Source organism: Pagrus pagrus (genome assembly GCF_965226575.1).
Source record: "Pagrus pagrus genome assembly, chromosome: 3".
In the NCBI taxonomy this organism is placed as follows: Eukaryota; Metazoa; Chordata; class Actinopteri; order Spariformes; family Sparidae; genus Pagrus; species Pagrus pagrus.
Window position 1 is genome coordinate 5,982,458 of NC_140187.1, and position 18,011 is coordinate 6,000,468.

The following is an 18,011-nucleotide window of genomic DNA, read 5'->3' on the forward strand; positions in this document are numbered from 1 at the left end:
AATATTGGCCAACTGATATATCAGTTGGGCTCTAATTGGTAATACTTGATATTGATCATTTTAGCCTAACTATACAAGCACAATTCTTGTTCATCCATTTATTATATGACATTCAGTAACTACTTCACAAACGAGCTCTTATTTGCTCGTTAGTTTTTAGGGTTTCACCTCCTTCCTCCCCCTACCCTGAATGGCCCATTGGTCAAGACAACAACGAAATAACAAGATTAAAAAAACTAAACTAAAATAAGGACAAAAAAATAGTCAACAATTGGTCAGAAAGCTTCCAGTGCCACCTATTTTTTGAGAAATGAACTTTGCTGGGTTACTTTTTGGTCACTTAAAATAGTGAGGTAATTTACGATAAATTATTTTAAAAAAATAATTATTCATTCTAAAAGATTTTCAGTGTCAGTGTTGAAATCATCAGATTAGTTTATAAATATTTGTTTCAGCGACAGCACCAGCATAAGCTCCACCCAGTGGTGATTTCTGACAATTTATGTTTATGTTTTGATTTTCTTGTGCCAGCGGTTTATTTCAGTCATCCCAAATTCTTGTTCTCGCATAAAAGACTACATTTTAATAAAATAAATAAATATATAAAAAATCCTCATTAATTTTATTTTAGGGACTGGAAGAAAACACTGAGATAATCATTTCTCAGTACAAATTGCTCTGTTACCAGAGTATGAGCCAGAACACTTCAGGTCACTGGGTTGATTTGTTGGTTGCTGATGTTCAGAGTTTCAGTCACAAACACAAAAATAGGCATAAGCCCCGCCCAGTCGTGACGCCACATCGTACTTTCTAGGTTTGGACAGCCAGTGTTTACTTCCAAACTCACTGTGTTGTGAAATAACACACATGTTTACATTCTTTTTGAATTTCTCGTGGATTGTTGTTTTTTTTTCTTGGCTAAACCTAAGATTATTTTTCAGTCACTTGTGCCCCATCCCCACCCCCACCCCTCGGCGGGGTTAACAGAGCCCGCCCCCTCTCCTCTCTCCCCGGCAGCCTCCGCCTCTCTTCGCTGGTCTGTCATCCACACCGCCGTTGTTGCAGCCATTTTACCGTGGAGCGTCGGCACAGTGGCGACCGGAGGATGCCGAAACAGCACCGTTAAAAGGTAATTCTGCCTTTTTGTGGAGTACTTTCGTCCGCGTCGCTAACCTTCACGCTTCCGACTCGCCAAATCCGTCCTATAATGTGTGGCGAGCTGATGGCCAGGCCGGCCGGAGGGGCTGAGGGATCCTCCACAACTAGCTGCTCAGACAGAGGAAAGATTGCTGGGAGAGTGTTTGGCGGCCAAGGCTTGTCGCTGGCAGTTCACAAGTCTGTGTTAAAAATGGCGACGTCTTTCAGCAAACCACGTAAAGTTGTAAATAAGCGTCTGTGTGGCGAGTATATGGATGCGTGTGGAGCCACAGCCACAGTGTGGCTGGTAACAGTGTCTACAAATACAACTGAGTCTGAGCAGTGTGTTCGTAAGGGGGGCGCTCGAGAGCTCACAGCACGGAACGTCGTGGGATTGCGCACGTTTTGTAGCTTGACCCTACCTTAGCCTTCTTAGCTAGTCTGTTTTTAAATGTGTCTGACCAAAATGTTCTTAAGTGCGGTGACAGTATTTTTAGGTTTCTTTGTTCTTATCAATCGCACAAACATAAATGTGTATGTTTCGTTAACACGTTACCTTGGGAGTGCTGCTGTTGACGGGTTCCTGCGGTTTGGTCACACCAGTGCGTGAATCGTGAAATCGTGGGCAAAGCCGTGCCAAATTTTCTCGCGCAAGTTTCAACTTTGGTGAACTTTGACATTGTTGTTTACGAAAGCATATTGTCTTTGACATCGCTGACCTTTTGTCAGAAAAAGGTCTGAATCAACAATACACCACATTCACATGGCGGCCATTTTCTTCTGACATCACGCTCACAGTGGGAAGCTCGAATCATGTACTGCTGCGTTCCAGGTTGAAAGTCCCATAAATGTATGAATCTGACAATTTGTTATAATGTCACCACTTCCTGTTTGATCAGCAACTGAAAGGCAAGAGCGAGAGGACTGTAATTCAAGGTCAAACGACGTACTTGATAACCCGATAGCTTCCAATAGACGACACCTAATATAGGCATTCAAATTCTTCCTAGCTAACTAGCTTTTCAGCTAAGTCTGAAATATCAACACACATCTTGGACACATTTATTTAAAGGTGTTATTGATAACATTCAATCACTGAATGTGGCGTTCCATCTCCCCCTCCCATCGACCCTTTTCATGGCAGACATTTTGACTTCATGAAGCAGGAAAAGCACAGGTGGGATTTCTATCATTAATGATGGCCGCATTCCATTCTAGGTGAGCTCGTTTCAGGGCTCTGGTTTTCGTGTTTGCTCACTGACTGACATGATTTACTCGGCCACTTAATAGAATAGAGTCATCCTTAACGTTACTGGTCACACCTTTGTTTTGTCTGCTGGGAAAATGGTCTATTGCATTCTCATCACAATGCTGCTGTTTTGTTCGAATCATTTGCCCCATCAAGTGGTTGCCAGTTTATTGTAGCAAGCATTGCTACCACGAGCTAACGTTAATGAAGCTTATGCTAACATCGCTAACACTTACTAACATTAATTTAGCTAATGCTTGCTAGCTAAGCTAATAGTATACTGTTCCTCTAGCTAGTATTACATTGGTAATGTGGTGCTGCTAGCTAGCAGTACAGTATGCCGGGCACTTAATGTAGAAATCAGCCACTTTTATGTTTATTTTCCACAAACTGGCAACTACCAAGACTCTTGATTTGACATTGACGAAACACAGATACCTTGTGATTCCAACTGTGCTATAGTATTGGCTGACGAACCTTGTTAGATGTTGGAACCAACCTTCAGAATTCTTAGTCAAACAAAACAATAATTTTGTGTTATCAAATTTGTTATTGTACCTTGGAATATGGCTTGATGTCCCTCTAATTTTTCATTATCAATGATTTTTTCAGTTGCTGATCAATCGGTAATTGGTGAAATTACTTCAGTTTGACAGATTCCCTATGTGTACAACTTGCTACCTAGAAAACCGCAGCGTAACTTTATGCTTCCGGCCTCGAGTGTGACATCTGAGTGAACTTAGTTTAGGGGCGGTATTAGTAATCCTATGTACTTCTGTGAGACACAGCAACGAAAAAAAAAAAAAACCCTTTGGAATACTGGAAATAATGGGAACGGAGGTTGGATGCGATGTACAGACACCCATAGAAAAACATCTCAGAAGGAGTATTTTAAGAAAATAGGTGGAGGCTCCTCGAGATCTCCCAAAGAATAAAACCAAGAGTCCCAAAAGCTCCAGTTCAGTCTGGTCCCAGTATTGGCTTGAGTTTATTGAGGTTGCTGTCTGATTTGTCTGTCTGATTTCTTGAGTATTTTCTCTGACTCAGATAGATTTAGTTTTTGGTTAAGTGCTGGAGCAGGAACCAGGTTCTACAGGCCCATTTTCGGGACTCTTTTGACCCAACAGGCAAATGGCCTCCATGTGAATATGATCTATTGTGATTGCTATTGACTGAACACCATGATGTTGTGCTAACAACAACAACCACTTCCAGGTAGAAAACTGGCGGTTCATTTGCATTGAGGAGAAAATCAGCAGACTTTTTTAAAATTTCTGTTTGTCCTTTCAGCTGTAAAGACAACATGTTGGTCCAACCTATCTGACGTTTCTGCTGTGCTTATTTTATGTACCGTATTGCTTTGCTAGCATCTTTGATATCCACACGACAGTGACATCCTATGCTGTTAGTTTAATTAAACTGAAACTATCATTTTCTTCTGTCTTGTGGCCCAACAAGTCTTGTTATTAATGAAGGATATATGAAAGCTTCAGACGTGCATGTTTAAATGGATAAGATGTATACATTTTGAAATAACTATGAAAAAGACTGTAAAATTGTATGTAAGCTAGTGTGTTATGCAGGGTTTTTTTTTCTTTTTACACAGAAGTTATTGCAAACTGTTAGATGCAAGATAGTTTTGATTGAATGACATGGTGTGCAATCCTGACAACAAAATGGCAGTGCAGTACAGAGAATGTTGAAAGAAGCTTTGAGACATGACGTACTGGCGCTAGCATGTTACTGGCTGGCTGGTGTGTTAGCTGTTACATCGCCAGCTGTAGTTGATCTCAAACCATCTGAGCAGTCTCTAAGTCACCAAACCACTAACAGTCTATTTACTAAAGACACCAGTTACAGTTTCTTTCTTTAATTAAGATAAATTAGGTAGTTAAAATTATATATTTCTGTTGAAATTCTAATACTGTTTCAAAGGTTGGTTATTACCTTCCTGTACTCTGCACTGGTATACAAAATCCTTGGACCATCTCACTGATGTTGCTCTGAGGTCGATTGTCATTGTTAACCATGTTTTTCACTGGGATTTAAAGCCGCACAGTTTTGCGTTGGATTGGTTGCCCCTGGCTAATTTTAGAGTGTCTGCCAGATTGGTTGTCGTTTACCATGCAGTTTAAGGGGGGCCTGCTAATTAATCACTTGAACAGCTCTGGCTCCTGGACGATCGGATGGATATCTGGCATGTAGGAATTTAGGGTCGGCTGTCTAGTAGTTTGAGCTGATTCATTATAAAATGTAGTGAGCTTCTTTGATATAACAGGAGTAGTATTTTACATGTTGTGATCATGTTATTAACACCTTGCAGCCATTTACGGTTACGGTTCTTCTTACTTTCTGTTCACCGTACAAAGTCCACTTTATGCCGCCTTTCTCTCTTCTCGTCAACATGGTTGAGGATTCAGTTGTTATCATTGTCTTGTCTGAATATGTTTTACTTGAATTGTCGAGAGATAAAAACAGATCGGGGTCTCAGTACTTTTGTTCAGTGTGAGCACATGCGTTGAGGCTGGTCCTCTGATCCATACAGTGTGAGCATAGAAGTTGATGGTTCTGGCCCCAAACCCCTGAACAGCAACTATCCAATCATAGCCTAGCAACTTAATCTAGACATAGCAGGCCTGTCAAGCTGTAAAGTTTCTTCTCACGCAAAAATGTAATGAATACATTGAACCGTGTGATTTAATGTAATGTAATGTAATGTAACCTAAGCATGCCTGGCTAACTATCTTCCTATCTACAGGTAGTAGGTACCTTGTGTTACACACAATGGTTAGCTTTTTTTAATATTAACTAACTATGTTGTTCTGTTGGGTTACGAGTTGCATAAGAAAATTCCCGTGAATGGCTGGAATAGCCACTTTGTTGGAACCAATCCTGAGTGGTACTGTCAGAGTTTAGGCTAACATTAGCAGTGCTTTCCTGTTTTTGTTTTTTTTGTCATTGCAGAGGGTTGCACGCAGGCGAACCCCTGCCATCATTACTTGAGAAATGGCATTTGCCAGTCTCAACAGTTACTCCTCATCTTCAAAGAGTTTCCATGTAAAAGTGAGTCACACTGTTAGAAACTACTTTTGATTGTTTTTTAGTATGAAAGATCTTGGTCTGATATTACATTTTTCCATATTACATATAAAATACTAGGACTAACTAGCTGCCCTGAAATACCCATTTCCTATATTTTGAGTTGCATTAAAAGTTTGCCTACATAGTGTGCACTGGCTTGCCTCGCCTTTCTGTTTCTCTACTCCCAGTATGTGTCTGCTCTGTTGACTTTCCTTGACAGCATATGTTTTACTAACATGGTGATGAAGGTTCTCAGTCATCCAGCTCATGGTAATTCCTGAAATAAGTGCTGTATTGTAGCAACTGGGCGTGTTTCAGTTTCTTGAAGATGTTTCACCTCTCATCCAAGAGGCTTCTTCAGTTCTAACTAACTGGAAGGGAGTTGCAGGCTTTTAAACTCTGTGTAAGAGTGTCCTTACAGAGTAATTAAGGCCACTTGTAGGTTGATGACCCAACTGGCCTTCATGTGGTTGCTAGGGCTAGATGAGCCCAGGTGTGAATGGTTGTTAAGCTCTCTGGGGAGGGAACTCCGTACTGCATTGTAGGTTGGTGATAAGTAATGTCCTAGGCTACCTCCTCCCCCCGTCATTCCAGTTTGACATCTATGGATTCTTTCACTCCTCTTTCAAACCATCTGTCTTCTCTGGCCAAGATGTTTATATTGTTGTCCTCAAAGGAATGTTTTTTCTCCTTCAGATGTAAGTGGACAGCAGAGTCTTGACCTGAGGAGTTGGTCCTCCTGTGTTGATAGATAATGTTGTCTCCAGGACAGAAATTGTTACAGTAGGCGTATTCTTACAGGAAGGCAGAGATTAGATCACGGATGTTGTCAGTCTCTTGGATGGACAGACAGAGTCCATGTGGACTGTGCAGTCTCAATATGGAAATTACAGTCGATTTTATAGTGAAACGTCAATCAACAGATTGACTATGTACATCTTGCTTTAGTGAATTGTGTTCATGATAATCAATTACATGCAATTGTTCTTCACAAGTTATAACCTAGTTGATTGTGTTTTCTGTTAATGATGTTGGAAACTGCCACAAATTCTCAAATAGTGCTCCCAACTACAGATAGAACCAGTCCTTTGTTTTAAATGTTTATAATTGAGACAGGCCTTTATTTCTAATTCTGCTTCAGTTTCTTATTAAAGTTGATGCAAACTCAACACTTCCTCCTTTGTAACCTGTTGTGATACACTCATTATTCATCAGTACAACAACAGTCATGTCACCACTAGGGATGGGGTAGGTTAGCGGTTATCCTGATCTGGTCCGGTGTATCAGTTTAAAATGGTTTGCTTTTATTCAACCTGACTGAGACGCGTCAGGTTGTTGGAAATATTTTAACCTGTTTGACTTTATCAGTATATTGTTAATCTAGGTCAATATATGAATAATCAATAAAAAGTCAAGTTTAATATTTTTTTAATTGCTGTTAATAGACAGCAATAAATAATAGTGTAAAGAAGGAGTGTGCTTACTTTAGAAAAGGATGGATTACAAGGATATTATGGAAATAATGGTTTATAATCAGGGGTGCACATAACTGGTGTGCATGCACGGTAAAAATATGCAGCAGAAAACACGGAGGGAAGCGCTTTTGTGTACCAACAATTTGGGCATTTTTTTGGGACATGGACTGACTGGAGTGGGATTTTTCTCCATACCTCTCTGGTAAGATAGCAATCATGATGACGTGTGTTCATTAATTATTAGCTGTTAAATTTCTTTCTAAATGCTGAAGTTAGCGAGACATTAAACCCAGCAAATAGTTATCTTAAGTTGCAACTAGCTTACATTCGCCTATTTCTGTGGTTTTAGGATCTGCCATCATTCATCAAAATGTCCAAGAAGCAAGGTACGCCAAGTAATTACTTTAGTGTTCAACCATCTAAAAAGAAACGCCAGACTGAACCTTAAAGTAAAAAACGTGTTTTTCTGGAAAAGTGGCTTCAGGCGGATGACAACCAGACTGAGATGTGGTGCAGAATATGCTGTGACAATCGCAATCTCGCGGGAGAATCCAGTCATCCAGCTTGAACATAATACAAACTATTGATAACATGCACAGGCAGAGTCAGACATCCATTCATCCTCTTGACCGGTGGCGGGACAACATGAAGGAAGAATAGCGTCAAGCACTGTGTAATGTTTTTCTGTTGGCCTTTCACAAAGCGAAACATGCACGTCCTATGCGCTCATTTGAGGATGATATCCCACTTCTCAAGAGGCTTGGAGTCAAGGTCGGGGCTATGTATCACTTATGAGAAGGGGGCACGCGCACTATGCAATGCATCCCACAGACAGTCAGCTCAGAGTTGAGTGAAAAATTTGAATTTTGGGATATTCTCTTTGACTGGTCAGAAGAAATAACAAAAGCAGAGCAAGAAATTGTGTACGTTGTGTTGATGTCCAGCAGCGGAGAGTTTTCCTCAGATTAATTAATTTGGGTGTTCATCGAGTGGCTCAGGATATCATGGACAGCCTTGTGCAACTTTTCCATACCTGTGGTTTAGGGGATGAGCGGAAGAAGAAGTTGGTCAGGGTGTGCACTGACGGAGCTGCTGTCAACGTGGGAGTTCATAACGGGGTCTTTCCCAAATTGCGTCAGATTGTGGCCATCGGGGTTTTCCTTGTGTGCATATTGTGTACCACCCACACTCTGGTTGCTGATTGCATAGTTCCATACTGTTCAACATTCAATTGCTCCATTGTCAAGTTGCTAAGCGTTTATTTACAAAAAGGGGGTCCAAAAAGAACAGAACAACTAAAGAAGATGTGCTGAGAAAGGAATTGCATTTGTGAAATTTTGAAAGTTTCACAATATCAGATGGTCTGCATGGAGGCAAGATACACTGTTGAAAATATGGAGGCTTTTACCTACCATTCAAATTCACGTGGCTCCAAGACAGTGACCTGAAACGCATCTGCACAGAGCGTTTTCAGTGTTTCTTGGCCAACATGCTGGACACTGGAAATATTTTGCAGTTCATCTCCCTCAGGTTCCAGCAAGAGAACTGGACTAAAGGTAAATGCAAAGATGAGTTCATGGTAGCTATTGGACAGCTGACACTTCTGCTTGATAGTGAAGGCAAGTATAGGAAAGAATCTGTTTCAAATGCTGATGCAGACAAGGAAAAAAATTTATGTATTGAGAGGTCTCATTCAGGAGTTTGAAAACAGATATGAATCTTTCAAGTCAGGTGATCACGTTTTAATTTTTGATCCTTCAACTTGGTCTCAGGAAATGAAAGCTCTGCACAGTTCTGGCAACACAACACTTGGTAACATAATTCTGAAATATGAAGCCTGTTATCTGGTGACAGAGACTCCACTGTAAGAGAATGGATGCATTTGAAGCAAGAAGGAAAACGTCTGGCTGCTTCCTCTGTGAATGACTTGGTCAATATAGTGAAGACAAGCAATCCAGATATCTACACCAACACTCAGAAAGTCCTTGTGTTGTCACTCACACTTCCACTGAGTAGTGCTGCATGCAAGAGGGGATTTTCAAGTCTCAATACAATCAAAAGCAAGTACAGAAACCCTTCCTGTCAGACTCTTGCCTCTCATCTCTGATGCACATTCACTTGTCTAAGATGACAACAGAGACTTTTGACCCAAAGCCAGCTGTTGACTTGTGGATGCAAACAGCAAATCTCAGGCTCAACCAGGGAGAAAGTAGCAGGCCTACATCATTATCTACCGCGTTCGAGAGAAAAGAAGATAGTGAGGAGAGCAGTCAGGAGGAAAGCAATGACGACAGCTTGTAGGATAAGGGCGCCATGTAAAGAGTGAGTACCAAGCAGCATCTCTAGGTACTCCCTTGAGAACCAGACCAAAAAAGTTATGTGCGAGGTAATGACATCAACAGGGACCAGAAGGGAATGTGATAAGGATTAGCTTCCATGCAGATAAAAAGTAATAAGCCAAATTAAAATGATGTAATTGTACTGAGTACGTAAAAATGACATCATTGTGTCCAAAGTTCAGGTTTTGGTTGGGAGTAACTTGAAAGGAGATAAGGTTAAGCATAAATGTGAGTGCTGTTTTGACACCAGTTCAGTTTTTTTGCATTTTTTTATGGCCACCATAGGGGGGGTGATGTAATATAATGGTACTATTTTATTGTAGTGCAGAGCGTAGTCACAGTCATGTGATGTCAGTGGGGTGTGTAATTGGTCCGTCATCCACACCTGGTGTAAGACGTCCAGTCAGTCTCAAATATCCGGTGTTGTGCTAGTGTTTTAGCTAATTTAACTTTTAAATCCTATCCATACTAACTAGACCCTTTCCAACTTGTCATACTCATTCATTTGCATCTACGTACAAATTGAAGCCAACAATTCAGCTTAGCACCAGCTCTTCTATTAGCCTTAAAATATCCACAGCTTTCGTACATTATTCGTGCTATTCAATGTTTAAAGCCAGCAATTGCTTCTCTAGTTGCTCGAGTTGTTTTGCTAATTTTTCAACTACTTTAAAAATGCTTGAGCTTTTATTGGCAGTCTTAACCGTGAAACACCGAAACACAACTCTACACGCTCACCGGAGCAGCTGCAGTCTGTGGAACACAGTAATGTTTTCCATCGCTTTGACAGATTTCCGTCAATTGGAATTTAGAAAGGCCTTGTATGTGACAAGTGCAAAGGAGGACTGGCCATGAGGAGCACTGGGGGATTTCCGATGAGCTGCTTCTCAACTGGGGCAGCACAAAATATACATATTTTTAAGTAACCCCAGCCACACTTAAATAACAATAACCGAGTGCTGTGTGGCTGACCTTCCCGGGCGAGTGGGATGCATGCATTTAGGTATTGCAACTGCTAGCCTCTCTCTCCCAGCCAATTACTTTTGGTCCAGTCCATTCGAACTTCACCTGGGCCAATCCACACAGAATACCTACTGGTCCGTGCTGGACTTAATATTAACTGTAGCCTCTAGGACAAAGTCACCTCAAAGCCCAGTGCTGGTCCTGTTGGCGTGGTATGTGTTCACAAATATATAGTCAGGAACTGAACTTGAACATCACAAAGTTATTTTGAACTTGTCCTGTCAGTCTGTGAAAGTGTAACATTTCTAATGTTATCTGACATAATGTTTGTGGTACGTCCATTAGATGCAGTACAGAAATGGTAGTTACTGTTGTTTTGATCGCAATCATCCATTCGTCCGATCACAATGGCACTGCTGCTTACCCCTGAAAGTACCTGGAACTTCGATTTAAAAATCGGCTCCTGAGGAGTGCCCACATTTTGTGTCAGGGGCTCAAAGCAAGTGGAAATAAAAGGCAAAACCTGTGACAGGTTAGGTTACATTTTATTAAGGTGCTGGAGTGAGAGGTGACTGTGTGCATAAACGTATGCGTGCGCATACTCGGTTATACTGTATGGGGCTGCGGTATGAATGATTTTGGTTTCCAGCTGTAACTTGGATTGGATCTAGCTTGTAACACGTCATGCTTTGTATCTAGAGTTCCTGCTGTGACGCATCAAATGAAGCACTCCCTATTCACCAGTTAACTGACCAATCACAGGCATTTGTGGCATCTCACTCTGATTAACTGCTCTGTAACCACTCAACTGCAGCTGCAGGCATTTCACTATGAAGGCAACCTGCAAGAAAAACCAAACTGTATTTGCAGAAGAGGAGAATTTATTTTGCTCTGATTTCATTCGGTCCTCCAGATTGTGGTAATATTATGGTTTAGGAAGTTTTGAGGAATGTGTTGCATTGTGGAGATATGTGAAATCTAAAGATGTTTGTTTCTCTTGTCATTTTTTTAGTCATAACTGTAACATTTGAAGATATCTAGTCAAACATTGTGGTTCGACCTGTCTGACGTTTCAGCTGTGTATTTTATGAACTGTGTTGCTTTGATAGTGTCTTCAAAATCTACCTAATACTGATATCTAGGAATGCTAGTTTTGGGTAAGCTCAAGCTGTCATTGTTTTGCCTCCGCACCTGCAGTAGCTGCAGCCGGAGTCATTATGTTTTCAGGTTCTCCATCCGTCACATTCGTGTGAATGCGATATCTCAAGCCCTGGGGGAATTTCTTCAAATGTGGCACACATGTCCAATTTAACTCAAGGATTAATTGATTAGATTTTGGTGGTGAAAAGGTCACTGTGATGTTTTTCGCCAGGGTCAAAGCATGAATATAGATCATTATGAGATGATCAATAAGGTAAGAAAATTATCAAACATATACTTTAGATGAATTAGAGGTATACACTTCGAAATATCATCATAAAATAGGACAAATAATTTGTTTAAATTAATGTGTGATGCAGCGATTTTCGAACTGGATGTTATTGTAAAAAAACATTATGATTGATTGTATGTAGGAAGGTGATGTTCCAGTTCTTATTCCCATTCTCACCTAGTTGTTTTTTCCGCTGGGGAAATGGGTGTCAATGACCACAACAGCAGACCTATTTGAATTACAAAAAATCAGTCGTGGGTGGTGATTCAGAGGTCTTGAAACAGGCTAGTATTTCACATAAGTCGATATTTGACAAGAAAGCATATCCGGAAGGTTAAGCATGGATAAAATCACACTAAGTGAATATTATTAAATATAAATGATGATTAATAAATTAGTCCATGCAGTTTGTCATTGTACTGTCAATGAGGAACCCCACCACAAACTGGCCTTCACCCTCCAACCCATCCCCCTCTCCATTCATCCCTCCATCACTGCCTGCCAAGTGAGGAAACTGCTAATGTAGAGCCTCCTTGTGAGCGTACTACAGTCACGATGAATCCTGGGAAGTCGGCTTGTTTGCAGTGGCACCACAGATCTTTCTCTGGATTTTACCACCTCTATTTTTTTTTTTCTCCTTCTCTTACTTCTTTTGCCGCCTCCTCCTATTCTGTCTCCTCCTGCTCCTTCTCTTTCTGACCTTCATTTCTGTCCCTCTTCTTCCTCTTCACCCCTTTGTACTTATTCCTCTTTTTCACCTATGACTATGAAAAATGTATGCCCATCATTTTTTGAATTATTTTAGAGGTAAAGGATCCAGGCCACATTAGCAAAATATGGTTTTGAGAAAATGAAGAGAGTGAAGTGAAGTTAAATTATTTATAGGACTCATTTTTTCTTCAGTCTCGAAAATGTAAAATAAACATTTGTTTCATTTTTTGGAAATTCTTGGAAAACATTTTATAGACTTGTTTATCAGGAAAAGAAACACAAATCTTCAACCCAAACGTTAGCATGCAAACTGTTAAGATGTTAACAGTCTCACATTAGCATGCTAACTCAACAGACGCCTTAACCTCAGTACAGCTGAATGCTTCGTCAGATGGGCTGCACTGAAACAGGATCTGTCACAGGTCTCCTGTATTTAACCAGGAAATATTAAGCAGAGTATCATGTAGCAGACGGTCTCAGCTGTAGCACTGTTGTCAATGAGCTCATGATGATTTCCTTCAGAGACTGGTGCAAGTCGGAACAAACCTTAAGACTGATTCAAGTGTAACCGTATCAAACAGGTGAGCGCGGAGTCTGAGATGCCCAAAAATGGCAAATGTACACGGCATCAACCCTTGATTTAGGGCTGCAACTGACATTTATGTTCATCATAGACTAATCTGTTCATATTTATTTATCCATTTATTGAAAAATTAAACTTAAGTCAACAAAATGTAGCAAAAAAGTGAAAGCTGTCCACCAGATATCTTTCAAATGTCGTTGCCCAAAAAGCCGTAGGGATTCGGTTTACAATGATATAAAAAGAGGAAAAGCAGGGAAGAGAGTAGGAGGTTGGGAATTTTTGCTTAATAAAGATATTAATCAATTTATCAAATGTGGCTGTTGATTTCTGATTTTTCTGTGGGTCGACTTTGGTGCTAATCTCAGGGCACACGTTCCCCTTTTGTCCCACTAGTGGAAAGGATCTAAAAATAACAATAGCATTGATCTTACATGGTTGCTACTGTTGACATAGACCTTTCTGATTTCTCTTATCTCCTTTAGATTGTGAAGTTAACAACAATAAATCTGCACCATTGATATGAAGAGATACATTTGAACAAATATTCCTAAAGACAGAATTTCCCATGCAACTCTAAAAAAGATAAAATACTCTTCTGGCCAACCAGCTTGACTGTTCTGTTCCTGCGTGCGCCACTCTCGTTGAAATAACCACTTCTAATCGAGAACGTGTCTGATTTAAAAAGTTACAAATGGCATTGGAGAAGAGGCAGAAATAAGGAGAAGCTGCACCGAATGTATGAAATCATGGATACTACAGCGATGGTCTCAATGGGCGTTCCCTTTTTTTTTTTCACGTTTCTCTACTTGTGCACTGATTAGCTTCGCTGAACAACCAATCAGTGTGATTTCTCTGACCACTGGTGTGGGATACACTAGAACAACTGGGGCCAAAGACGCTCACTGACGGCCCTTGTACTGTGGCTTTGCACTTGCTTTCGGTTTGATTGCAACTCTGTTTGACCATTTGACGCAGGAGGACATTTAAAAAATGCAACACTCTTTCCAACGAGAGGAACTGTTGACGATCTGACAACCAAAAGATGAATTTGATCTTTTCAGCGTTTCCTTTCATGTTTCATGTACAAAGATGATGAATGGTATATTTGAAGGTTTCCTTCCCTAGAGACTCTGGGAACTACCAGGTGAATTTTTTTCTTATTTTTTTCTGTTGTAAGAGGATCTCAGGGCGTTGTTTCTCCTTTCCCGAAGGTCCTGGTTGTCATGGTAGCCAACGAGGCTTAGATGAAGGCTGTAAAGGTGTGGATCTGGTGCTGAACTGAGAGAAGGTCACAGTTTCTTCCGCTCGTCGGCTCAGAGTAACGAGCCAGCTGGGGTTCTCCTCGGTGGATATGGAGCTTTACTGTTTCTTTATAATTACGTTGTTACTGTCTGCTGGTCTGGCTATGTAAGGTGTCTGATTACAATGCTGCTGAAAGTAAACTGGTTTTTCCCCTGAGCATTAATCAAGCTCGTAAAAGTCTCCAGCCTGCAGCAGTACACAGTTCACTTTTTATATTCAGGTGACTCTTATCACTGACATCTTGCAGTGGGCTCAGCTGGAGAACGGGCTTCAGTTTCTGGATTTAACGAGTAGTAGAAAGGTCAGAGGTCGGAAGGTTGCAGCGCCCAGAACCAGCAGAAATGATTGTGATAGAGAGTAGAGACATGTCTCGAAGAGTCAAACCTCGAACAACTAATTTTGTCTTTTTGTTTTGTTTGTGTCACACACACAGTGTTACCACTTTTCCAAACACTATCCAGCTGGGTAACAGAATTTGAATAGTTTGTTTGGACTTAAACAGATTATGCACTCAGAAAAGATGCGAAACACATCTGGTTTTGTGTTTGTTTGTTTTTTTGTGTTACCCAATTGACAAAACTTGCCTCACTGTCTCAGCTCGTCGTGTCAGAGTCGCAATGAAGTCATATTTAAAATCACATCATATGTAACTGCCATAATTTTAACTGGAGGAATCAGTGAAACTCACTCTGTCCTGTAATGGCAGTATATCCGATGGTAATCAAGGATCAACATCCATAAATCTGCTTAGAAATCATTTCTAAAAGCACTTCTGGGATGCTCTGGTGGCCTCAGGGTTAATGCACTGGCTGAGGACTTTTCTGTCATTAGGTATCTTTCTCTCCTTCTCATTTCCTGTCCATTGTCATTATCTTATAAAGGCATAAAATGTGGAGTGTGTAACCTCCAGTTCGTTTAGAGATCAGTCATGGAGTATGTTCTATGTGTATGACATTAGGCTTGGGCGATATCCAGTTTCATACCACGATATTGTCCTGCCCAATAGTGTTTTTTTGGTAATGTAAAAGTACTGAGGAGTTACTTGGTAGGTAATGCTGTAACATAACAAGTTTCTGTTAAATGACAGTCATCTTGATATGTATCAAGTTACTTTCAAGAGATAAGTTTTTTATTTTAAAATGTATGTGCTCAATTAATGTCTTGGGTTATAAGATAACAGTTGATGACCTTCTGTCTGGTTCTCTGGGAAAATTTACCACAGTGAGATCGACCTCCAACTACTACCATCATACTCATCAGTTAGGTAGAAAATAAATATGAAAATGGCAAATGGGGACAAAAAAAGGTGAAACAATATGAGGTTGCAAAATACCAAAGTGTGAGTAAAAGGTGTTGAATTAAGATTAAAAATAAAACGGTCGAGTTGGTCTTCGTAATTTTGTTTAACAGAATGGTTTTTGTGTTTTCCTGGCAGGATTAAAAACATGGCTGACGCGGCACGAGGTCCCGTGGTTGGCCAGCCATTGGCATACGCCAATGAAGAGCGGAGGGCGGTTCACTCCTGGTCCCGGATCTCGTCAGCGGGGCACAACGTCCTCCTGGATGCTCTGAAGATCCTCAGCCCGATGTCCCATGACCTCTCCAGCTGCGAGGAGCTGGTCAACTTCCTGCAGGACCTGAGCGAAGAGGGACACAAGCCCACGGTGCTGCGCAGCAAGGACGTTTACGGCTACCGATCCTGCACCACCCAACCCATGACTGAAGATATGCTGAGGCCACCCAACAGGAATGTCAGACCCACTGCCAAGAGGAGGGGGAAGAAGCCCCTGACCAAGAAGAGAGAGGTGCACCCATCCTGGAACGCCTCTGAAAAGAGCAGTCCAAGAATTCAAGGCGTCCGACCCCCGGAGCTAATGGACCATCATGCCCTCATCTGCAGTAGGACACCTGGTCGAACTGTAGAGATGTCGCAGGTGCTGCAGTTGCAGCCGTGCCTCAAACTGACCAGCATTAAAGGCCTGTCTGGCTACCACACTGCCAGACTCCAGATCCAAACTTCCTGGGACTCGTCCTCGGAGGCGCCCTCTGTTGCCATTTCACAGCAACAGCACCCTCCAATGCTTTCAGGAATACCTTTGCAGCCTTCTCAGAACGGTGGCGGGGCCCCCACCAAAGCTGTGGCCTTGTTCAGCCAGAAGAGCCTGTCTTGTCCCCTCCGATTGGACGGTGCCCTAATCGGAGATTCTGCTCCAGTCTTTTACGCTAATGGCAGGGCATTCCCAGAGACTCACACAGAGCTGACCAGTAACGGCTGGAGGAGCAACGGCCTCCACCGGGATGGTCGGGGCCCCAAGGAACTGACCCGGCAGAGAAATGGCTGGAAGGACAAGAACAGTTTTAGATGGAAAGTGATAAAGGTGGATGACTCTCGCTCGGTGGCTGAGGCCCGCAGAAAAGCTCAGAAGATCCTCCAGGTCAACCTGTCTCCAGTGATTCAGATCCAACCTCTCAACCATGTGCTGAGAGACTTCAGATACCAGAATAAATGACTATTTCACTCACAACCACACACATTGTTTCGTTTAGCAGATGTTAGTGTTTTACATCCATTAGCCTCTACCTGACTGAGCCCCAGTGTTCATAGCAGACGTCTTACATGAGTTTTTGTGATCTCTGCTGAGTGTTGGAGGGAATCTGTGGAGGTTCTGGTTCCTGACAGAGGCACTCGGGATTGAAAGGCATTTGAAGTTAGGTGATGCTTTTCCCAGCAGGCTGGGAGATGATTATCGACCAAATGCTGGTACATTTTCACTGTCAACATTAGTTTACTATACTCAGTACTTCAACCAACCATCATTCTGCTTTGGGTTGACTGGCTGCTAGCCGATGTTGCTGAATTTTGGGATGCAGCATCCACTGTGACTGTTATGTCAAAGGTGAATTTTCTGCCCTTCAATAAGGCACTGGGTGTGACTCACAGTTGTTCTAAGAGTATTTATAAGTCATTTGAAGTATAGCGCCAATTTTGTTTAAGTATTTTTTCATTTGACGTCCAGATGAACTGGTGGATGAGAGGGGCAGGTTTCAAAAGTCTTCTGTCGAGCAGACGTGTTGGTTGGTTTCACCAAAACATACTAAACAAAAGGAGGGAAAAAGAGAAATGTTTTCAGTTTGTCTTCCTTTTTGTAATTTGTGTCTTCACTGGAAATCAGGAAGGATCCTAAGTTTTCTCACATTTTCTCATCATTAAAAATGATCTCAGAATCCTGTTTTTACACATTTATACCTGTAATTTCAGAATTTATTCTCTGAATTTTCCCTCAGAATTCTTCCATTCCATGACATGGCTCTGGTCCAGCTCCATAAGTTTAAGATGTTTTACACCAGATACAAAAAGGCCAAGATGTGAGCACAGGCTTGGAAACAGCCATCAGCTACTAGTCTAATGCTGTTCAGGATTAATTTGTGCAGTCATTTTCTGTACTACACAGGCAGCCAACTGTCAGTTGGCGTACAATGTAAGACATTTGTTTGGCTGATTTGAAAACGTTTGTGATGATGTTTCTTAAGTTGAGCTTCAGGCCTGTTTGTTCAATTAAAAAAATGCAGCATTAGAAGGTTTTATCTCCCATCAGAACTCACCAGTGGTCTGTTCTCTTAAGGTGATGGCAAGAATTATCAATTTTTTCTGTTTTGTCTCTTGAATTTCTCAGCTGTGATCAAACTGTTGCTCACCTTTAAAATAAAAATAAAAATGCACTTTGGGGGTGTGACAGTG

At 41.4% G+C, this 18,011-nt stretch overlaps 1 protein-coding gene across 1 annotated transcript; it reads left to right on the forward strand.

Moving 5' to 3' along the window:
* The first annotated feature begins 878 nt into the window (after positions 1–878).
* ccdc71 (coiled-coil domain containing 71) lies at positions 879–18,011 on the forward strand. The gene is made up of 2 exons (XM_084348189.1): positions 879–1,129; positions 15,708–18,011. The coding sequence occupies exon 2, from the start codon at positions 15,718–15,720 to the stop codon at positions 16,780–16,782; it is 1,065 nt and encodes a 354-aa protein (XP_084204315.1). The 5' UTR covers positions 879–1,129; positions 15,708–15,717; the 3' UTR covers positions 16,783–18,011.